At 41.7% G+C, this 19,937-nt stretch overlaps 1 protein-coding gene across 2 annotated transcripts in view; it reads left to right on the top strand.

Annotated features, from left to right (window-relative positions):
• LOC137108972 (E3 ubiquitin-protein ligase RNF43) overlaps positions 1-19,937 on the top strand; it is a 73,270-nt gene that overhangs the window by 41,287 nt on the left and 12,046 nt on the right. For both annotated transcript variants that reach the window (XM_067494230.1, XM_067494229.1), the window contains exon 2: positions 2,541-2,654. In XM_067494230.1, the coding sequence (XP_067350331.1) occupies positions 2,541-2,654 (114 nt within the window). The remainder of the gene's footprint in view (positions 1-2,540; positions 2,655-19,937) is intronic.

Here is a 19,937-nt window from a genome sequence, read left to right as displayed (position 1 = left end):
TGTAGGCCTCTAATTTAGGCCTAGTAAATGTGGACTGGTGGATGCAGCTGGCAGAGCAGCATGCAAGCCAGGCCTGGGGTTCATATTGACTTACTGCGTTCCTGAACAGGTGCTGCCATTCAGACCTAAACACATTTTCAAGGCACAAGACACAAAACTCAATCAGGTGTTAGTTTTCAGTTTCAGTTTTACTGTCATCTCTAGCTAGACTGATATATTTCATGTTGGTCCACATACCAGAACTGTCCTCTACCAAATATGTTAATTATTAAAACTATTTTTGTTTTGTTTTTTTGTCCTTTCGGCTTATCCCGTGAGTTCAGGGTCACCACAGCAGATCATTGTCCGCATGTTGATTTGGCAGTTTTTACACCGGATGCCCTTCCTGACGCAATCCTCCCCAATTTCTACCAGGCTTGGACCGGCACTGCACAGCTGGGGAGGGGAATGGGCTGTTAGGGGTTCAGTGTCTTGCCCAGAGACACTTCGACATATAGCCAGGGCCGGGGATTGAACCACTCACCCTGTGGTCCGTGGACGACTGCCCACGCCTACCAACTGAACTACAGCCGCCCCATGTTAATTATTAAAACTACTACTACTAAATCAATCCACTCTGCTTCACCCAACCCTCTCTCTCTCCAACTCTACTATACTCTCTGCTATACTGTTCTACACAAGTTGTTGAAAGTCTCTGAATGGTCAGAACGGTAAACCACTTTAGTCAGAAACGTTTAGAGGTGAATATCACCTCACTGCTGTTAGTGCTTATCTGTAAGTCCGACTTTTGAGAAGTGCTGACAGCACATCTCCACAATGTGATCCACAAGTTTTATTTAATATATTTCTATAAAAAATTTTTAAAGTTCCACATTGTAGCTGTAAAGTGGATATTGTTGTGGTAAGGCATCCCTTACCTTTAGGTAACTGTAACTACTTTCCTTTGTGATATTAAAACTGACAGGTTGGCGTGTGTATGTGTGTACTCTGTAGTCAGCTTAGCTAAACATATTTCTTTGTTCAAATCAGTTGGGCTGCTTCAGTATCTTTGCACACACCTCCTGGCACCTTTGGACCTACATCCTAGGATACAAATACCGCTGGTTAAAATCCTTGCTCTATGGCTTATCAATACATTTTTCATAAGGTCTTTGCAAAATATTAAGATTGAACTTATGATGTTAATGCATCAACATAAACATAAATCTCCATCCATCTCCCTGCTCCACCTCGCTCCCCGAAGTCCACTCTCTCTTTTCCTCTCTCTCCTTCTGACAGACATGCAGCAGCTCTTGGCAGCACATTACGTCAACTCCCCCTGGACTGGGATGCCAGCTGTTGATGTCACCCTTGGGTCTTTTTAATTTAGGGATTTCCGCTGGGTGAGATGAGGGGGAGCCCCATGACCTCAGCCCACAGCCACATCAAGAGGCCCACCGGGGCAGAGCCATGCTGGGACGGGGTTGTACAGGGCAGGGCTAGTCAGGGTGGGACTACTCCACTGGGGTGTGGGTGAACATGGAGACCGGGCGCTGCAGGGCGATCTGTGAGCTGCAACAAGAACTGATCTCTGTATTGCATTGTGTTAGTGGGTGCTCCCATTGATGTCATGAGCAGATCCATGTTTTAGGAGTGGTTTGCTCCTGCCTCAACTGTCGTGCAATCCCTTGTACCCGTGACAGTATGTCTGTACCTTGCAAACACTGCTGCTATCCGTTGAGCCCTTAAATGCAGCCTTTCAGCAACCACGAATTTCCTCTCTTTCAGAGGGGATCAAATGTTCCTATAAAGTCTATCTCTCATTCTTTCAGTCCACAAGGCTTTGAGTGGGCGTGAACAACACCATCCATGTAATTGATTTTGTAGGGTGCTTTTTTTATTTCGCTGGGTACAGTTCAGGAAGGAAATGCCTTAATTCAACACATAAAAGTGCAACTGTTTTTGTAATGGTGTGAAAACCGGCTTTGGATTCTCTGTCTAGACTGTCTTTTTAAACGTTGTCTTATTTTGGTTTTAGTCCATGTAACATCACAATTGAAAAGCTTCAACTTGTAGTTTTGGTACATATGGGAAAAAAATCTATGAAATACTGTATTCAATGCTGTTGCCTATTAACATTGATTTTCAGCTTTAAGTCACCTTCCCTCACTGGAGGACATAAGTATTTTTGTCCTACTAAGACTATTCCAGCAATGTATTGCTGCTAATCTCAACCCTAAAAAATAAAAGAATCCTGATGTAAAATTAAAAATATGCCAGCATTTCTTCAGCGGCTGCAGAATCGTTTGACCAGTTTCAAAGAACGATTGCAATACATCTGTGTGATGGGGTGTAAAAGTGGGTAAACATAAGTGGAATTTCTGTAACTGGGCGTTTATGCATCTGGCACTTCTTATAAAGGATGCACACCTACCACTCTAGTGTCATAAACATTGCGAAAATGTATCTTCTCAGTCTGAAAGATATTCCTACAAAACACATTGTACATTTCTGTTATTGACCCTTTGAGCTGATAACCTCGTTGTCTCTGATTTTTGCAGTATCACCCTTTGTCTCTGTGCAACACAAGCGAGGATGAACGACAAGAGAGTGACTTCATCACCATTGTCAAACTGGAGCACAGGGGACCCCGCTGTCTGGCTCTGCTTGAAAAGGTACAATTGCACACACAAAATTCACGCACACAGCTTTCTTCTTGTCAAAGTCTCTGAGAAACTCCCCTCTCCATGAACCCTTGTTTCTCAGACATGGCAGCAGGCAGATAAACCATCTTGCCACCTTTTCTCCTCTCCAGCACCCCTTCCGCTCTTGGATTTAGACTTTAAAGAGGAGATGGTTTTAGAGGGAATTTGGCAGGAGCTTAATGTTTTGTTCAGGAGGGTGATCTTTCAGACTGAGGGCTTGGACAGGAGGGGATGGACTTAGGTCAGCGCTGCTATGTAGCAAGTGGCAGTGAGCCCTGGCTTTGGATGTAAGGCTTTCAAGCCCCAGCTGTCACTGGTCCGATCCCAGCCAGCTAGGCAGCCAGAACCAGACACTTCTCCATTACTTCTTCCCTCTAATATGAACCCAGCCAGAGCTCCATAGATTCCACCCACAATGGTTGAGATGTATGTGCAACTGCAACAGAGTTGACCCAAATTTCCTTTATGTTTAAGTATTCTACCATACACGCAGTCTGACATATCCTAACTTTAAAGTAGTGTGATTTAAAACTGTGGCTATTTTTTCCTCACTTTTCAAGTGGTGACAAATTAGCAGGCAGGAGTATAGTTAGGCGACTCTGCCTTTTTTTAGCCCGTGTTTTCTTTTCCCCTAATTTAAAGCCGTGTTTAGGAGCTGCCCGCCGTGGCGACGATGCAGAGACATTCCCACACTTCCCCGCTTCTTTCTTCCTCCTCCTATTGCTCCTCGGTGGGAACCTAATGGGTGAAGAGGGGGTCACTTTAGGTTGATTCCAAAAAACAGTGCTGATTAAAGCCTTTTTGGCAACACTGTGTTGTCCTGTAAATAAAACAGTCTCTCTCTTTCTTTCTCTCTCATGCAAAAGTACCCATGAACAAAAGGCTGTTGCTTCCGAGTGCTTTCTCCCTTCCTGCAGATCAGCCTTTAATATCAGGAGAAGGGGGGGGGGGCAGTGTCTTGTTGTTTTGGTCGTCTGGAAAGTATGCGTTGCAGTAAACTCCACTCCAGCCACCTGCATCCTTGCTTCCTTAGCGAGATTCAAAGCGTTCGGTCGTGGTGGATTTATTGGGGATTCATTGTGCAGCTGTTGAGTTTGCTCTCAGCCTTTTGAAGAGGATGAATCAGATGGTTTGGGATGTGCGGTGTTGAGCCAGCCATGCTCTCTGGATGGGACTTGTTTACAGTTTAGTCTGGCTGTAACCCGCCCCACTGATCTATAGATACTGCGATGACCACAGAGGGTTCATGTTGCACCACATCCACTCAGAATAGACTGTAAACCAAACAAAGTAAAGCTTAAAACCTTTAAGAATAAGGTTCCATTGTCTTGATTTTGGATTTCAGACGTTCTTACCTCCTTGCATGGCCAGGAATGTGTGTTGTACAGACTCTCTAATACTCTGTCTTTTACTAAATGGCTTTTACAATGTATTTTAAGGATGATAAAGTTACAGTTAAATTTTTTGATGCCTCACTTGTAAACATTGTCTTGATAATACAGGTATCTCCCAAATACACGGGGGGAGTAACCATACTTTTTCAGGCCAGTGTCTGCAAGAATTCCTTATACGATGCATGGAGCACTGAGGCTAATAAAAATGGGTTATACCCAGCATATAGTGTAAGTATCAGTGTCCAGAACACAAAGTATGGAAAAGTATGGAGCAGCAGACCAGCAGACTAGCAGTCCTGCTTGTTTTCAAGCTATCTTTGCATTACTGTTATCTTGCAGCTTCTGATTGACTGAATACACCTGTTCCAGGTAATCAGCAGTGAGTGGTTGTTTCAAAAGCAGGGGTACAGCTCTCAAGGACTGGAGTTGGCCACCTCTGCCCTATACACTATATTTAGTGGCTTAAATAGTAACCTATAACTTGTTCCTTCCTACAGTTATTTTATTCCAATCTATTCTGCTCTGTCAGATTTGACTAATCCTCGAATCAAAGCCACTCCAGAGGCTTTGCATCATAATACAACACAACACAAACAGATATGATGGGATTTCTCTGCCAGCATGTTGTGTTAGAAGTGCTCTGTGTGCTTTCCACTAGCCAGCCTGTTTTAAATATTTATTTAACTGCTAGTTAACTGTAAAGCACTAGGAAGATTCTCATGCTAAGTCACAAAGCAACACATGACTCAATGAGTAAAAGCATCACAGTGGTACCTGGAGGCCTGCTCTAAACCCCACATAAGGCTTGATTAGCTCTAAATAAATGCTGTAATCTGTGCTTTTTGAGACACTCAGTTGACCTTCTACCACTCACACTACAGCTCTGTGAAACACCATCAATAAGAATCCATTTGTGACAACACCTCTTACAGTGATTGAGTCTTTGGCCCATGTCTGAACTTGTCGACTCTCATGGAAAGCCTCGCTTATTGATTCTGCTGCTCTCAGATGAAAAGGGTTTTTGGCCTGATTGTGCTGTAAGCCTGTTTTCTTTGACTGGGGTTTTCATGTGCACGCGCCTGTGTGTGTGAATAACAGTAGTGTGCATGTGTTTTTGGCTCACATTGCCTTACGTGTGCTTTCCCAAAGTTTTCTTAAGGCCTGAGAAACGTGGCCGCTTTGAGAGGAGGGAAGCTTTGGGATCCAAAGACAGTACCAGGCACAGACACTGAAAGTGTGTAAAGTCAAATTTAAATATGATATCGTACTATAAGTGCTCTGAAACAAGGTAATTTTCAGCAGCTGTCTAATGCTAAAGGTATTATGAATGCTATTTGTTATTGGTGTTCCAAAAAGCCTGCAGTTTGAAAATATGTCAATTACTGGTTCTAAAAGTATCGGGTCAAATATGTCTTCCACTTTGGCCAGGAAGAGTTGTCCCAGTGGCAGGAGGTGGTTGAAAACAAGGAAACCCATAGAGGGAGGACTAAATCATAGCCCTCATGAGAGTGCTTTTGTCTCCCTCTGTTTGCTTGTCTGTAGGGGGTGACACTGACCTCAGGATTCACCTACCTGCTGTTTTTAAGTAAAGACTGGGGCTGGAAATGCAATGGCAGCTGCCTTTGGCTTTTATTCCTTTGGTAGCCAGGTCCAACGTCTCCAGTTCATCAGAGACAAGTCAAGAGGAGGAACAGAGGGGAACATCTGGAAAAAGGGAGATATTTTAGCCTTTAAGAGTCAATGCAAAAAGCAGCAGGTACACAATGGACATTTTGGCCAGCGTGAAATGCGTCAGCGTTAGGAGACTACTGGGTGCGCTTTGATTTCTCTCCCAAGAAAATTCATTATTTGCTTCTCCGTGCCAGACACTTGCACAAGTTTCTTCAAAGGGATAAACTATGACTTTCTGTTTCTTAGTCAGATCTGTACTTGTGCTTTGCAACCTTGGCCACGCTTTGTTAATTGACCGGCAAGGACCCTGCACCTCCTAAACCTTTCATTATTCTTTTTAGTCTTTGAAGCATATATACACACACACACAGAGACACACAGAGACACAAACGCTGCATTACGTTATGCTTCCATTTTAGGATAAGCGATTGCATGAAAACCACACCGGGATATTTCCAAATCAGTTTTTAGTCCTTTTGTGCATAAGGTACAATCTCTTTCTTCATGTTATCCCAAGGGTCATATTCCTTGTGCTCTTTGTTAGATAGGTTTACATCACTTTTATAATTTCATCCTGAATGCAAAAGCGCTTTAAAAGTGAGGTAGGAGTAGCTCCCGGGTTATCACTCCCAAACTTCCCCTTCTATTAAGCTGCTCAGAGACTCTGTTTTGCTGTGCCTTCTCAGACGTTTCCTCCCTATAGCATTGCGTCTCTATAGAAACAAAAAGTCTGACTAATCAAGTTTTTCTATTTGTGCCTGTTTGACCCTGACGACAGTCTTTTCCCTCCCATTTCCTCTGTTGCTAAAGTTAGTCGCTGTCTTAGCTCACCATATGAATGTAAAGACAACTCCGTAGGAAGTACTTAGTGTAGAGTGCAGCAGCCTAATGATTGCGTTCTTTTCACTCAGTGCACCCATTGTGGCTTTTAGTACCTATGATGTAATTTGCAATTTGATTAGTCCGTCTCTGAGGACTGTCTCATTTATTTTGTCTTTGAGATATTGTCCGTGTTGACTCTGAAGGTGTTTTCCTGAGTCCTTTGTAACTTGTTCCTTTCATGATGATGCAAATATAGGAAAGCTAAACTCACAGGGTTTTTAATAAAGCCAAACAACTGGCACCTTTGTGAGGACGTTAGCCACAGTCCTACACCTGCCTTCCTGCCGTGCTGTGAGGGACTTTGTACTTGTAATAATGGTATATATTTGTTCAGACGCATCCTCATAGGAATAAAATAGATGACACAATCAATTGCATTTGTCTCAATAGTAGCTCTCAATTTAGCAAAAATATAATTTATCTTAAAGTGGTGCTGTGATATTTTTTTGCAATTATTTAACTATTAGTTTGACATAGTTCCAAATTCATTTAAAACTAATAAATACAGAAAAATGGTGCTAGCTGGTTCTATTGAAGATGACTAGTTTTGTATTAGCATTGAACTCTGGAGAGCTAATTGTTATCCACAACAGTTTATTGTTGTTAGTTAAATTATTTATTAATCTTATTTTACTAATTGGAGTGCTAGTCACTTTTTGCATCTATGGAGGGATTTTTTTCTAAACTAAGCTGGTGAACATGGTAAACATTGTTTCTGTTAAACATAAGCATGTTAGTGTGGTAATATCAGCATGTCCCTTAAATGGTAACCTGTGCTAAAGAACAGCCTCACATGGTTTCATTCTCTTTATTGTAAAGGTAAATATAGATGTAATCGGTTGAGGAGGGAGCCAGTGAATCAGAAATGACAATCAGAAAATAAACTTATAAACGTGTTATTTGTATTGGAAATTGGGTCAATTTCATACTTTTAAAGGGTCAGAAGTGACAGAGCAGTGACACAGGACACTGATGATAGCAAACAATGGCATCACAAATGAGGCAGAACTTCAGTAACTACAGTGTCCCCAGTGTCCCCGGCCTTACCAAACACAAAATGTGAGACACATCAGCTGTCATCTATGCAGTATATTAAAGTGCCCTCGTCAGCCGAGAAAGAAGGCCAAGAGACTCGACACAGCCATTTGTTTTTTTCACCTGTAGATTTTTTTTATGCCAGCTCGGTGTGTCACATCCCTTACAGATAAACTGGCAATTTCAACCTAAACCCCTTATTCCAAAGCCCTGTTGTTCTGGTCCATTGTCTTGGTGAACAAATAAAGATTACTGTGGAACAAATGAAGAACCCTGGAACAACATTTCAGAATAAATATTATGCAGCAATTCTGTCACGTTAGAAGTCCAAGAACAGCAAATCAGGGTATTAAGAATTAAGTTGTTACCTCACAAACAGGAGAGTATATCAGAAAGGGACACGGGGAAATGGAGCATAGGAACATGTTTTATCTCTGGGGAGGCCTTTCGCAGTGACCTTGGCTCTGCAAAAGACTTAACAATGAAAGAATTACTTCAGTTTTGCCACCTCAAAGACAAAGGGCGTTGCTCTTAATGTCACCACTTCAAAAACAACTGGTGTGTTTTCTATTTCTTAGTCATGTGGTTTTTGGAACAGTGGTTTTGGTGACCTGTGTGAATTTAAAAAAAAAAGATTGATAGTAAAGTGTGTCTTAATGTTTCTGTTTAGGTAGGCAGGTGTTATAACAAGGAACAGAAATATTATTATTAATATTACAGAAATACATTTTAGGGCTTTGGAATGAAGTTCTAATGGTGGACAGTAGCAAAACAGGTTATGCTTGGTGACTTTTTTAACCTTTGGAACAATGTAGTAACCCTATTCAAACATATATGAAATACTAAGATAAAGCTATAAAATCAAACCTCAACCTACTGTACTACCACTGATCAGTTTTGGAGGAAACAAGAATTTGAGCACTGCAGTGTGAGCATCAATAATCAGTAATACGGTAGCTAATCAAACAACAGTGAGACCACAGGTCACAGGTTAAGAGGTGTCACCTTCACTCAGTGCACCCATTATGCATTGTTTTCATTAAGCTCAGTTCAGCATTATCACTCCTTATGAGGTTTGAACGTTTGTGAAGCCTCTGCTCCTACGCTGCAGTCTTTCCAATCGTCCTGTCGCCTTAAATAGGTGGAAAATTCTCTGGCCTAAAGGTGCACCCCTTGAGAATATTTTCAGCATAACACACCCCAGCTGTGGCCGCAGCTCTCATCTGCACGTCTTGTTGTTTCTTGCCTGATGCCAGCGTTGCTAAGCCAAACACTGAGTCTGAGCTGATGGCACAACAAACTGTCCTCTGCACACATACATAAAAACTGCAAGAATCTGTTTCCAGATTCTGGCTCTCTTTTTCCAGCAACAGGTGCCTAACGTCCTGTCGCTCTTCCTTTTTTTTTTCTCCCCTTACTGAAATGAAACATGGGCTGTGTACTGCTTCTGCATAGATACTGTAGGCATGGTGGGTGAACAGAGTCTGATTCAGCAGTCCAACTTGTGATTGTCGACAGCATTGCCGCAAAACTTTTATACACAAACAGTGAGATGTCTGTACTGCCACTCGGTGGGATCTACCTCTACTAAATAGAAGCTACTGGCTTATCACCTGTGTGCGTATATGTACGGATTGTAAAATGCCTCCCTCTTAGGTTTTCCTATGAAAATCTCAAAAATTCCTATGTGATATTTTTCCAATTTCTCAAAGTTCACGTAAACATATAAAAGAATGAAAAATAGATCCTATACAAGATTGTAAAACATTATTAGTGAAATCAACTAATCTTTTGTAATTAATTTGTTTTTAAAATTTACATTTAATAATTTCAAATTGAATTCAATTAAATATTTCGATTTTTTATTTTACTTGACCACAAATTAAGCTTATAAATGTACTGGTGAAAACCAACATAAACGATTAGTTTATACTACCATATATAATATTCTAAGCTTTGGAATTAAGTTGTTGTGGAGGGACATAAATTGAGACGATGATGTGTTTTAGCCTTATTTGTTTGTACATAGGAAGAGCTGAGGAATCCCACATATGTTACTTTATTAAAAGTTTCTTTTTGCAATGAACACTGGGTGTTTAGACACTTATCATTTTGTACTGAAGATCTAAACACATAATTATTGACAGGGTATGTTTATTCTATGAATTAGATTTTGGACATTTATTCACTATGGACATCAGAGATGATATCCACATAAAGAGTATGTCAGAATGAATTAAAAAACACAGTATACGCTATGTGTGTTTAGATTTAACGTAGTTATGACTCAGACGATTATGAATTTTGATGCAAATTATGATAATCAATTAGAAAAAATAATTTAAAGTGCTATAACTGCCTTCATGATGTGCAGCATGCAACTGACTCTTTCACCTTACACATTATCTTTAGCTGTTTTCCGACATGCATACTGCAACCCTGAACTTATCTAGACATTACACAGAGAAGCTGTATGTGAGAATGCAAAGCTGTTGGACCAGACATTAACTGGACTTCATCATGCAAGTCCCCTTGTGCTCAGATGGGAAATGTCCAAGTGAACCCACGGGTGAAAACAGCAGAGAATTCTGTGTAAGTTTCTGCTATTCAACTGACTCTACTTTGATTTGCTGTTAACAAAACATTATTATTTCTGCAGCGCACTTTTGCATCATGTTGTTCCTTTTGTACATTCCACCCATGTGCCACCCCTTGCCTAAACCAAACTCAGTATTTCCAGTAGGTGAGAAATGCATTGATATGGACAAGCTCCTTCTGTGTCCTGCATGTGTGAATTAGACCAGATTCTAAGGAATTTTTCTAGAGCGAGAAAATGACTTTTAGCTCTGTCTTTTGACTTTGGTCTCAGCAGTTTCCACATTTTATTGATAGAACTTTGTGCTAATTATTCAGCTTAAGTTCAGTTAACTCACCTTGTAAAGGCAGCCGGAGAATGTTTCAAGCTGAACCAACTAAAAATGGGCTAATTTACATAACATTAACTCAACTGTTAGATGCACTTGTTTACTGATGAAGCTAGATCATTTGTTCCCTCTAAAAGATAACACAATATCCACTTTCACAGGCAGTTTTATACTGGTGAATTTGCACACATACCAAACACGCATACACTCTTGTATGTTTGCCCATGTGAGCGTCTATGCACGCTAGGTTTCTTATGTTGTCCCTCAGGGCAGGCACACCACCCTCTTGCAGGGCTGCTACTGGTGTTTTGAGAATGAATCTCAGGTTGTTCATATTAGGGCGGCACATCTCTCACTTGTCACTTCAAAGGGAGTGAAGCGGGGTCAGGGTTTCATCAAGCTGTCGTCTGTGCTGATTGGAGAAAAGTGCTGACCCAAAAATAGAACTCCCGTGTCATACTCATAAAGAGAGATGGAGCCCAGATGATACAATTCCATGCCAGGTTGCTGTTAGGAAAATACCATCAACTGGTTGGGAGACACTTTGAGCAGGGCATGATGATGTGTTTGCAGCCTTGTCGAAGGGGAAGGGGAGCTGCTGGGAGGGAGGCATGATGAGTTGGGACAGGTGTTGGTGATTTTCTCTCAGAGACAATATTTATGCACGTTTTATCACTTGACTGATAAGAGTTTATCTTTTATTTTCTCTTTGCTTACTGAAGATATTTTTCCACACTGGGATGGCAAATAGGATCATATGATGAATGCTTAATGGCCCTGCAGTTACAACTGTACTATAACACTGCCTGTCCCTGATGAATGAGGCGTTCATAGGGCAGTAACTTATTATTACTGCTGTATTAGTCCTTTGATCTTCCAGCAGTTTGAACCCTGGAGTTTTTTAGAGAGGCGGCGCATCAAAATAGCTTTGCAGATGGGATCGGGCCTGGTCTTGCCCTGGCTACAGGGAGAGGAAGCCTGGAGGTGTGCAGAGGCACCGGAGTGCAGGAAGCCTTCACTACAGAGGCATTGCTGCAGTTCCTAGTATTTCAATCAATTAAACAAATATTTATATATATATTTGTAAGGCAACTGTAGCATTCACAGATTTGTGATTTTTGTGTCCACTGTTGAAGGTTTCATTGAATAGTAGAGTTTAATGTGGAGGTGCCGCCCTTAAATCAGCGTTCAGGATCCACAATGAGACACAAAGTCTCATTCTCGCCAAGACATTCCTGTATTAATGACAAAGGCGAATGGTGAGCCTCATGGTGAAACATGAAGAGGGAGAAGAGAAGGCAGGAGAAAGTCAGAGAGGGGGAGAGGTGAATGGGTTGATTCAGAGGAGCAGCAGGCGAGGCAGAGGGCAGCCCCACTCACGTCCTGTCTGTCTGTCTTCTGTCTAAAGGTCGGGGTATAGCAGGTCAGAAACAGATCTGTTGACAGGAAAATTTGTTGCTTTGATTTGACTCTTTCACATCTTTCTCCTCCCTTTCTGTTGTCGCCAACAGTCTCTCTCCGCTTCTCACCCCACCCCACCTCCGTTTACCTACCTAATACTCTTTCCACCCTCCCATCCTCCATCAGTTCATCTGGTACATCCCAGTTCTCATTGTGAACGCTGAGCCGCTGGCCCTCTTTAAGATCTGCATTAGAATGTTGTTTTTATATAGCAGCAAGCGGAGGCATGTGGAGTCTCTTTTGAACTGCTCGGCAAACAGATGGAGGTTTTCACGCTGCCTTTATGAGATTAAGTAAAACATTCCCTTACAAAAAAGACATTTCCCCCTTGTCCCTTCACCCTTCACTGTCTCACTTTCTCTCTGCCATAAACTTCTCTTTCTTTCTGTCTTCATCTCTTTCTCTTTAATTTTTTTTCTGTCATGCCTAAGGCTTGGGCAAGGGCACGCTACTCCTGAAAGTGAAGTGGAAAGAAGACAGGTTTGTGTTACCAATAACTATATCCCCAGGCAAGAAAGGGAGCACTAAGCATCTCCCCGAGTTGAAAGCAAACTAGCAAATAGGTCTTGTGTGTCCAGTACTGCAAGTGAAGGGACGGAGTTCTTGTTTTTGCAGTACGAACCTGTTAAACTCTGACTCAGGCAGCGCCAGTTACCTCCCACCCTTCTAACAGATTCACGGGATAGAAAGTCTGCCTATAATTTGCGTACAGTAATTTATTAGGAACCAATAAGAATATTTAGACCCAGATTTGCAGAGGGCAATGTCAAAAACCAAGGTTTTTTTTACACCTGCCTTGTTTAATCACCCTAAATCGATCTCTGGTTCATTCCCTCATGGTGCAATTTTTTTGGGCAGGTCTGAACACACCAGGTATGGTACCAAAACAACAGCACTTAGACCATGTAGAGGATGTGGGCTCGGTCAAGCCCAAAAAAACCTCTGGAGCAATTTGTTTCTGGTGGGAACATGGCGTGACCCACTAACCTCTTTAGTGTTGAATAAACATCACATATCAATATGTTTGATAGGTTGTGATGAAAGTGATGATTGTAATGGACCCACATGATGGGGAAGGTCTGTTTATCTAGGGGCCTTGGTCTGTTGTTAGACTAGCCTGCTGCTTTTGATTGAGTTCATTTTTATTAATCTTTCGTTTTTATTGTTGTGTGTTTAAACTAAGAAAATAAAATATATACGTAGCTGCCGCAGAGTAAATGGCAAAGATATAGTAAGCCTTGTTTTCATAATCAAATATCCCATCGACTGACACTGAAATGTGATTTGCATTGATTGAGCAATGGCAGTAATGTGCAACACTACAGGAGGTAATGGATGGTATTTTTGTAGTTTGCAATGAAACAAAGTGGTGCAACTTTGTTTGTGTTAAAGACAACAAAGGTGTTTAATGCCAACGTGCTGGTCGTGTCTGTGGATGGGTATGTGTGTGTGTGTGTGTTTGCTCTGCAGAAAGACACGGCTTACTGCACGGCCTGTTCCAAGAATGAATTCCTTGAGGCTTACAAGAGCTGTTGAATGAGATGGAGGGCTCAGGGCAGGAATGATGGGAGGGAGTGAGAGGAGGGAGGCTGCTGTACACTATAGGAGGGGTGTCAAGGCTCTCACTTACAGGCCTGATTAAATAACAGGATGCTTTATGAAAACAAGAATATTATCTGCCTCTTAAAAGGTCGGGGAAAGGCCCTATAATTGGCTTCCCCTGAATCTCTGTGTTGCCACCCATCGGTGTGAGAAAAAAATGTTTTGCCAGCCACTAACAGAGCATTATTCCCACTCTCTCCTACATATATCCATAGTTCCATCAGTTTCTAAAGGAATGTGTCAACTTACTGATATCAAGCCAGGATCTATTTTCCACTCAAAGGAGGATAATCCCTACCTGAATCTGTTTATTGAATGTAATTCAAACAATAAAGAGAAAGTTTCTCCTCTGTGGGATCGGACAGTGACTAATGTGGCAACTTTCACAACTGATGTTTTTTAAAAAGTCCTCTAGGTATTTCGAGAAGAAACATCAGAGGTGGGGTGTGGTATGTTTGTGTTCCCTACAAGATTAGAAGAGTCAGTACATCCAGGGATCCAACTCTCCCTCTTTATATTTCTTTCCCTGCCATCTAACCCAGGTGGTTTACTTAATTATACTTATTACAGTCAAGTACTTCTATAATTAAAGTATATCATGATATTTACTGTTGTAATTAATTTTGGAAGTATTTCATATGCTTACACAGCTTTATTTAATTACAGTGATGGTTCAGTATAGCAGGAGACAGCATTGATAATGCACTGTTGAACTGAAACTGTCAAAAAATATTTTATTATTTACATTACAGATTAGTGCACCATCCCCAAAGTCAAGACCTCTGACACTGGTGTTTGCTGTGGGAAGGCGTGATGCCGTTTTTCAATGTATACGCATTTGTGTGCGTGTATATTTACACTGAGCATATGTTTTCATAAACATGCACAAAAGAGGACATAATTGTGCAAAAAATGACTTATTTAAGGTTAAAGAAATTTAACCTTATCTTATATCATATCTTAAGTATCTTATTATTCAGTGTGTGTGTGTTTATGTGTGTGTGTGGGATAGTTGATTTCATGTTTGATGTTTGTCTGTCCAATAAATGCTTGAAAATGGTATATTTAATCTCAAGAGGTTCTCCTGGTAAAACAAAGATTAAAAAACGAAAAGAATTATCTTACTATATAAAAATAAAATTGTAATTGGGCAAACCAGTCCAGGCTGCAGCCAGGCTCCAGGTTCTTGAATACTTTCTGGCTCTGATAATCTTTGCATAGTAACTGAATGTCTTATAAGGTATTGTTCTCATGGTCCCACAAAACATTTTTATTCTTTACCTTTCCATAATGCTTTCAGTCATTATGCTATGCTCTCTCAATACGAGTGGTATCATACATTCATTAAGAGAGTGACTAAGCATATTTCTCAAAGTCAAATACTTTTTAAGAAGCATTTTATAGTTGCTGATTATCAGCTTAGAACTTTTACTATTTCTTCTTGCCTGTTTACTGGCATTTAACCTGCTTTTAACACTGTCACTACTCAGACACTGCGCTTGTTGGGTTTAAAGAGGGAAATATAATGTCAAATGTTGGCTTGTGTATGATGACCTCTCAACTCCAGCGTCACTGCTGTCAGTGGTGGTCACATCAGCGCCATCATCCCCTGCTCACTGCCCAGCTTTGTGATGTTTGGAGGATGTGTTAAGCAAGTGATAGTGTATCAGATGATATTAGTCTTTCTCTATCAATTAGTGCTTTGCATTGCAAATATGTGTCACATTGCAGCCTGCTAATGAGAGGGGGGGGTGTCGTGCAGTGAAAAGAGAGGAGTGCAGGCCAAGCTTTAATACTGCGAGTTCTCTAAATGACCCCTCTTATCTCCGCACAGGCAGATCACGTTCATAAAGATTTTCACTATGCCTCTCTCATGTGCACAAGAAAAGTGGCCCAGGTTCCCGATTTAGAGCTTCTCCATGTGCTTGTGGGTATGTGTGTGGAGGAGTGTGTGATTCAGGCCCACCCCCTAAGGCTCAATACTTTTCCTGAGAGCATAGAATCTGCTCACCTGCCCTAACTTGCCCATCCACCGCCTCCACCCCTCCCCTTGTCTTCATACGGTACTCGCCCACCCTCCAGCGGCCCCACATCAAAGTACCCCCTATGAGTAATAGATACCCAGCAGGGCCACACCCTTCCCTCCTCCAACTACCTCAAATGCCGCGAAGCCAGTGGCAAGCACCCGACAATCACACAGCGCACACATATACAGCAATTATTCTCACACAATTAGACTTAAATATGCAGCTTTAAAGCCAGGTAAACTGTATTTAAGTCAAATGCTGTGCAGCTTATTTTTGATGTAATTTATCAAGCCATGTCAAGATTTATATACCGTAACTGTAGTGAGACAGAAAAAGTATAAAGTGAAAGAAAGTGTTTTCTGTAAGTGCTGCATTTTTTTCTGATTGGGCTCTTAATCTGATAATGAATAGGATACTTGATCCATGTAGACACATTATTTATTAGAAATTATATACAGGCAAATACAGATAGGAAACCGGAGCATACTGGATTTTAGCCCAATCAGATTGTTGGAATGATTTATAAATTTGAAAAGTAATTATTACTTTCTCAAGCAATTGGTCAACATACCTTGGATGACACTCATCACCTAAAGATGCAAGGTCATCAACTTCAGGAGTCAACCTTTGACAATAAAGCAGTTCTTCTAGTCCTTACATTTATTGAAGTACTTTAAGAAAATATTGTACTACTAGACAGTTTTATCACAGAGATCCATGTGTACAGCTGTCTGTTCTCTTTGTCAACATTTAACATCAGGTTTGTTAACAGAGATAGTCACTAATAGTATCTACTTGTAAATTGTTTATGCTAAATGTTGATTTCTGAATTCTTTGGTACCTACGTTTTTAGACAGTGTCCAGAAAATTTGGACCGAAGATCTCATCTGTATTTTCGATCAGGTCTTTTTGAAAACAAATTGTAGTTTTTTTGGTGCACAGAGTATTTCTTCAAATACCAGAAATACACCAACAAAAAGAAAAGTTGAAAGAAAAAAAAACAACCTGATTTATTGGTTTAACGCTAATCAGTCAGCTTGTTCCATCCAAACACAAAAACTACTGAATGAGTTGCAGTGCAAACTTCGGCGAATTCCAATTCCATCGAATATAATCATCAGGTCATAAGTTTATTTGTCCCTTATTTTGGTTTATGACAAAATAGCTGCAAAACTAGTGACATTCCCCTCAGCCTCAGCGGAACCTTTTGTTTATTTATGTACTTTCTTTTTGTATTATTTTGACTATAAGCGTTAATTATCGAGTGTTAGATGGTTAAAGACGTTTGTTGAACACTGTAAACACATTTCCTCAGCATGTTTGCATTCGGGAGCACGTTAGCATGCTGGTGCTACAGTTTAGCTCAGCGTACCAAGACGCCAGTATCTGTAGATGTGCTTGTTTTACTTAATAATGAGCTCTATGAGCTGAGTAGATATATTGCTACTAAACATAGTGAATGGATTAATTGAAGAATCTGAGCCAGCAACAAAACTGGATCTCAAGGAGAGATGATCATCAGAACTGGACAATTTGTGAATTCCCTTCATTGTTTGAACCCTGAAATCAGACAAGCAGAAGTTCACATATCCTGTTGATTAGTGATGAATTCCCATAACTGACCATTGACCACGGAGAAATAATGAGACAATGGGACCCAGGCACAGACAGATAAAAGCCCCCCTCAAAATAGGACCCTCAGACTGAAGTAACATACAGAATGACCACCAATGAGGCCTGAAATTAATTTTGAAGTTGTTTTTACCCGCTTTGTGGTTGTGTTTGTCTGTTTGTGACTTATTTAGATGATTTTTCTTTTCAGTAATAAATCCATCGATGTTATCATTCGCAGGGTACCTGTGTGAAGTCCAGTCTAGGACATTCGGTGCATCTCTCCCTGTTTCTCATTCCATGTAATCTTTCTACTTTTGCATAAAAAAAGGCATAAAAATGCCCAGATAGACAAAAACTTTGGTTTATTTACGTAACCACGGTTCTCTGAGTGTCTCACATTAGTAACGCCTTCAGAATGACCTCATCAGAAGCTCCTATTGCACTCTGCCAGGCAGGACTGGCTGGGACTGAGCATGTCAGTGTCAAAGAGGGACAAGCCCTCCCCCTTAAAGGGGGTGACACTGCATAAACAGCGATTCAAAACGACACCTCTTCCTCGCTACCAATGAGCAAGTAGGGTGGACTGGTGAGATGCTCACTCATATGCTACTCAGAGAACCGTAGTTATGTAAATAACCCAAAGTTCTCTTTCATAGCATTTGTTTCGTGTCTCACATTAGGAAATTCTGACTCCCAAATTCCCGGCAGATGTTACCTGAGAGACACTGTCCTTTAAATAGCACTACTGAGATGCCCCTACACTAATGGGCTAGTGAGGAAGCTGTAACATTTACATTTAGTCATTTTGTCGAGCCTGTAAAACTTAGCACAGATTTGTGTTTTGACCTAACTTGTTGCAGCGCAAACGTCCTGAATGGAGATCCCTGTGACAAGAGCCCATAAAGTGGTGAGGTCCCTGGTAGTGCGCCCTTCCTGAAATGAAGGCTTTTTCTGCCATAGACATTTCGGAACTGGTGCTCTCGGTGGAGACAGAGGAGCCACCTGGGTTGCCTGAGTGTTAGACTGCCTAGGGATTCTGAAGCTGAAAAGTTGTTGTGCCCCAGGCCTGTGCTAATGTTTTGGGGTGGGTGGCAGGGAGAGATTTTCTTGGCAGACACAACTTCAGCCACACAACGTCATCCCATTTCTTCTCTTCACATCTCCACTGTGAGAGAAGACCCCGAAAAGGCCCTCAGATGTACTGGATAAAAGGAGATCCTCCTTTTCTTTGGTAGACAGGGTGGAGAGATTTAATCATCTAGCTCTCTCCTGTAAGACCATTAGCCCCATGGCTCTTCCCATAGACTAGATCAACACTTTTATGGAGATGGAGGCAGTGGTCAGTGATGACACACACCTCTTACCATAAACGGGAGTCCGGTGAAGCCATCATCTTCTCTTCCAGCTCGGCTTGGTATGGCATCAAAAGAGAGGAAGCATTGAGGGCCCAGGCCATCAGCTCAGCGGCCTTGTATGACTTCTTCATTAGGTTGGACTGGAAGCGATCTGCTCCGAATGGGAGGGCAGGCCCCGCTGATAACAAGGAGGGTTTCTGATGGGAATGAGACGCCACCGCAGCTTCTATTCGGGTAGTGTTATAGAAACCATGTTATTCCATTCCTTCACAATCAAGCATGGAACTGCCTGCCACAGGATGTTTCTCCCTGTAAGGTTTATTTTGCCAGGAGACCGAAATCTCTTCCAACAGCTCTGGGAAGGTTGGCAGCAGTTGTTTCCCTGTCTTTTTAACTTCTAGCAGTATCTTCTTGTCAAAGCGTGACCGAGTCACCTCGGCTTGAACCTCAGGCCACTGAAGATTTAGCTTGGCAGCCGCACGTTTGGACACCTCCTGCAAGTCCAAATCCAGTATAGGGGAAGACGCATCTCCGTCTTCTGCCTGGGCCACGGTCGGGGGTGTGGGTTTTGCAACCCGGCCCAAAAGTGCCAGTGAAGAGTCGTCAGCATCCTCGTCGGACATGTGAAGCTCCGACAAACCATCTGAGTCTTCATCCACCTTCAAACAGATAGTCAGGCGGCCACAAGCAGGGGTTAATAGCTGTAAAGCTATGATATTGCGTACTGCTAAAGCTAACCTGGTGTGGCTGGAAAATAGCAGGCCAACTGGCAGCGGTGCGATTTCCAGAATACAGTAAGTGAAAATTACTACTGTAATACGTTTTAACATTAAGCACGGGGAGTAGCAAATTTTACTTGGGGGAGTATTGCTGCTAAACAGTGTTACCACTTGGTTGGAGCAACTGTGAACAGTCCGAGGCTCAAACTTTATGTTTGATGACAGACTAGTGTGATCAAATCTCACAAGAGGCCAGTGACCGAGTTTGCGCTCGTGTCTTTGGACAGTTAAGCTACGTCCCAGAGAGAGAGTTGGCTCGAGAGAGAGTTATAATGGAATTTCTGCTTGTAGCGAGAAGAGGTTTTTGAATTACGGCTTATGCAGTGTAACCCCCTTTTATAGGGGGAGGACTTGTCCCTCTTTGACACAGATATGCTTAGTCCCAGCCAATCCTGGCTGGCAGAGTGCAATAGGAGCTTCTGTTGAAGTCTTGCTGAAGGTGTCCCCAATGTGAGACACGAAACAAAGGCTATGAAAGAGAACTGCACCTGTTTTTAATGTCACGTCTT

The sequence above is a fragment of the Channa argus genome, chromosome 24 (genome assembly GCF_033026475.1).
Source record: "Channa argus isolate prfri chromosome 24, Channa argus male v1.0, whole genome shotgun sequence".
Classification (NCBI taxonomy): Eukaryota; Metazoa; Chordata; class Actinopteri; order Anabantiformes; family Channidae; genus Channa; species Channa argus.
Note: the sequence above shows the minus strand (reverse complement) of the source record. Positions and strands in the feature narration are given on the sequence as shown.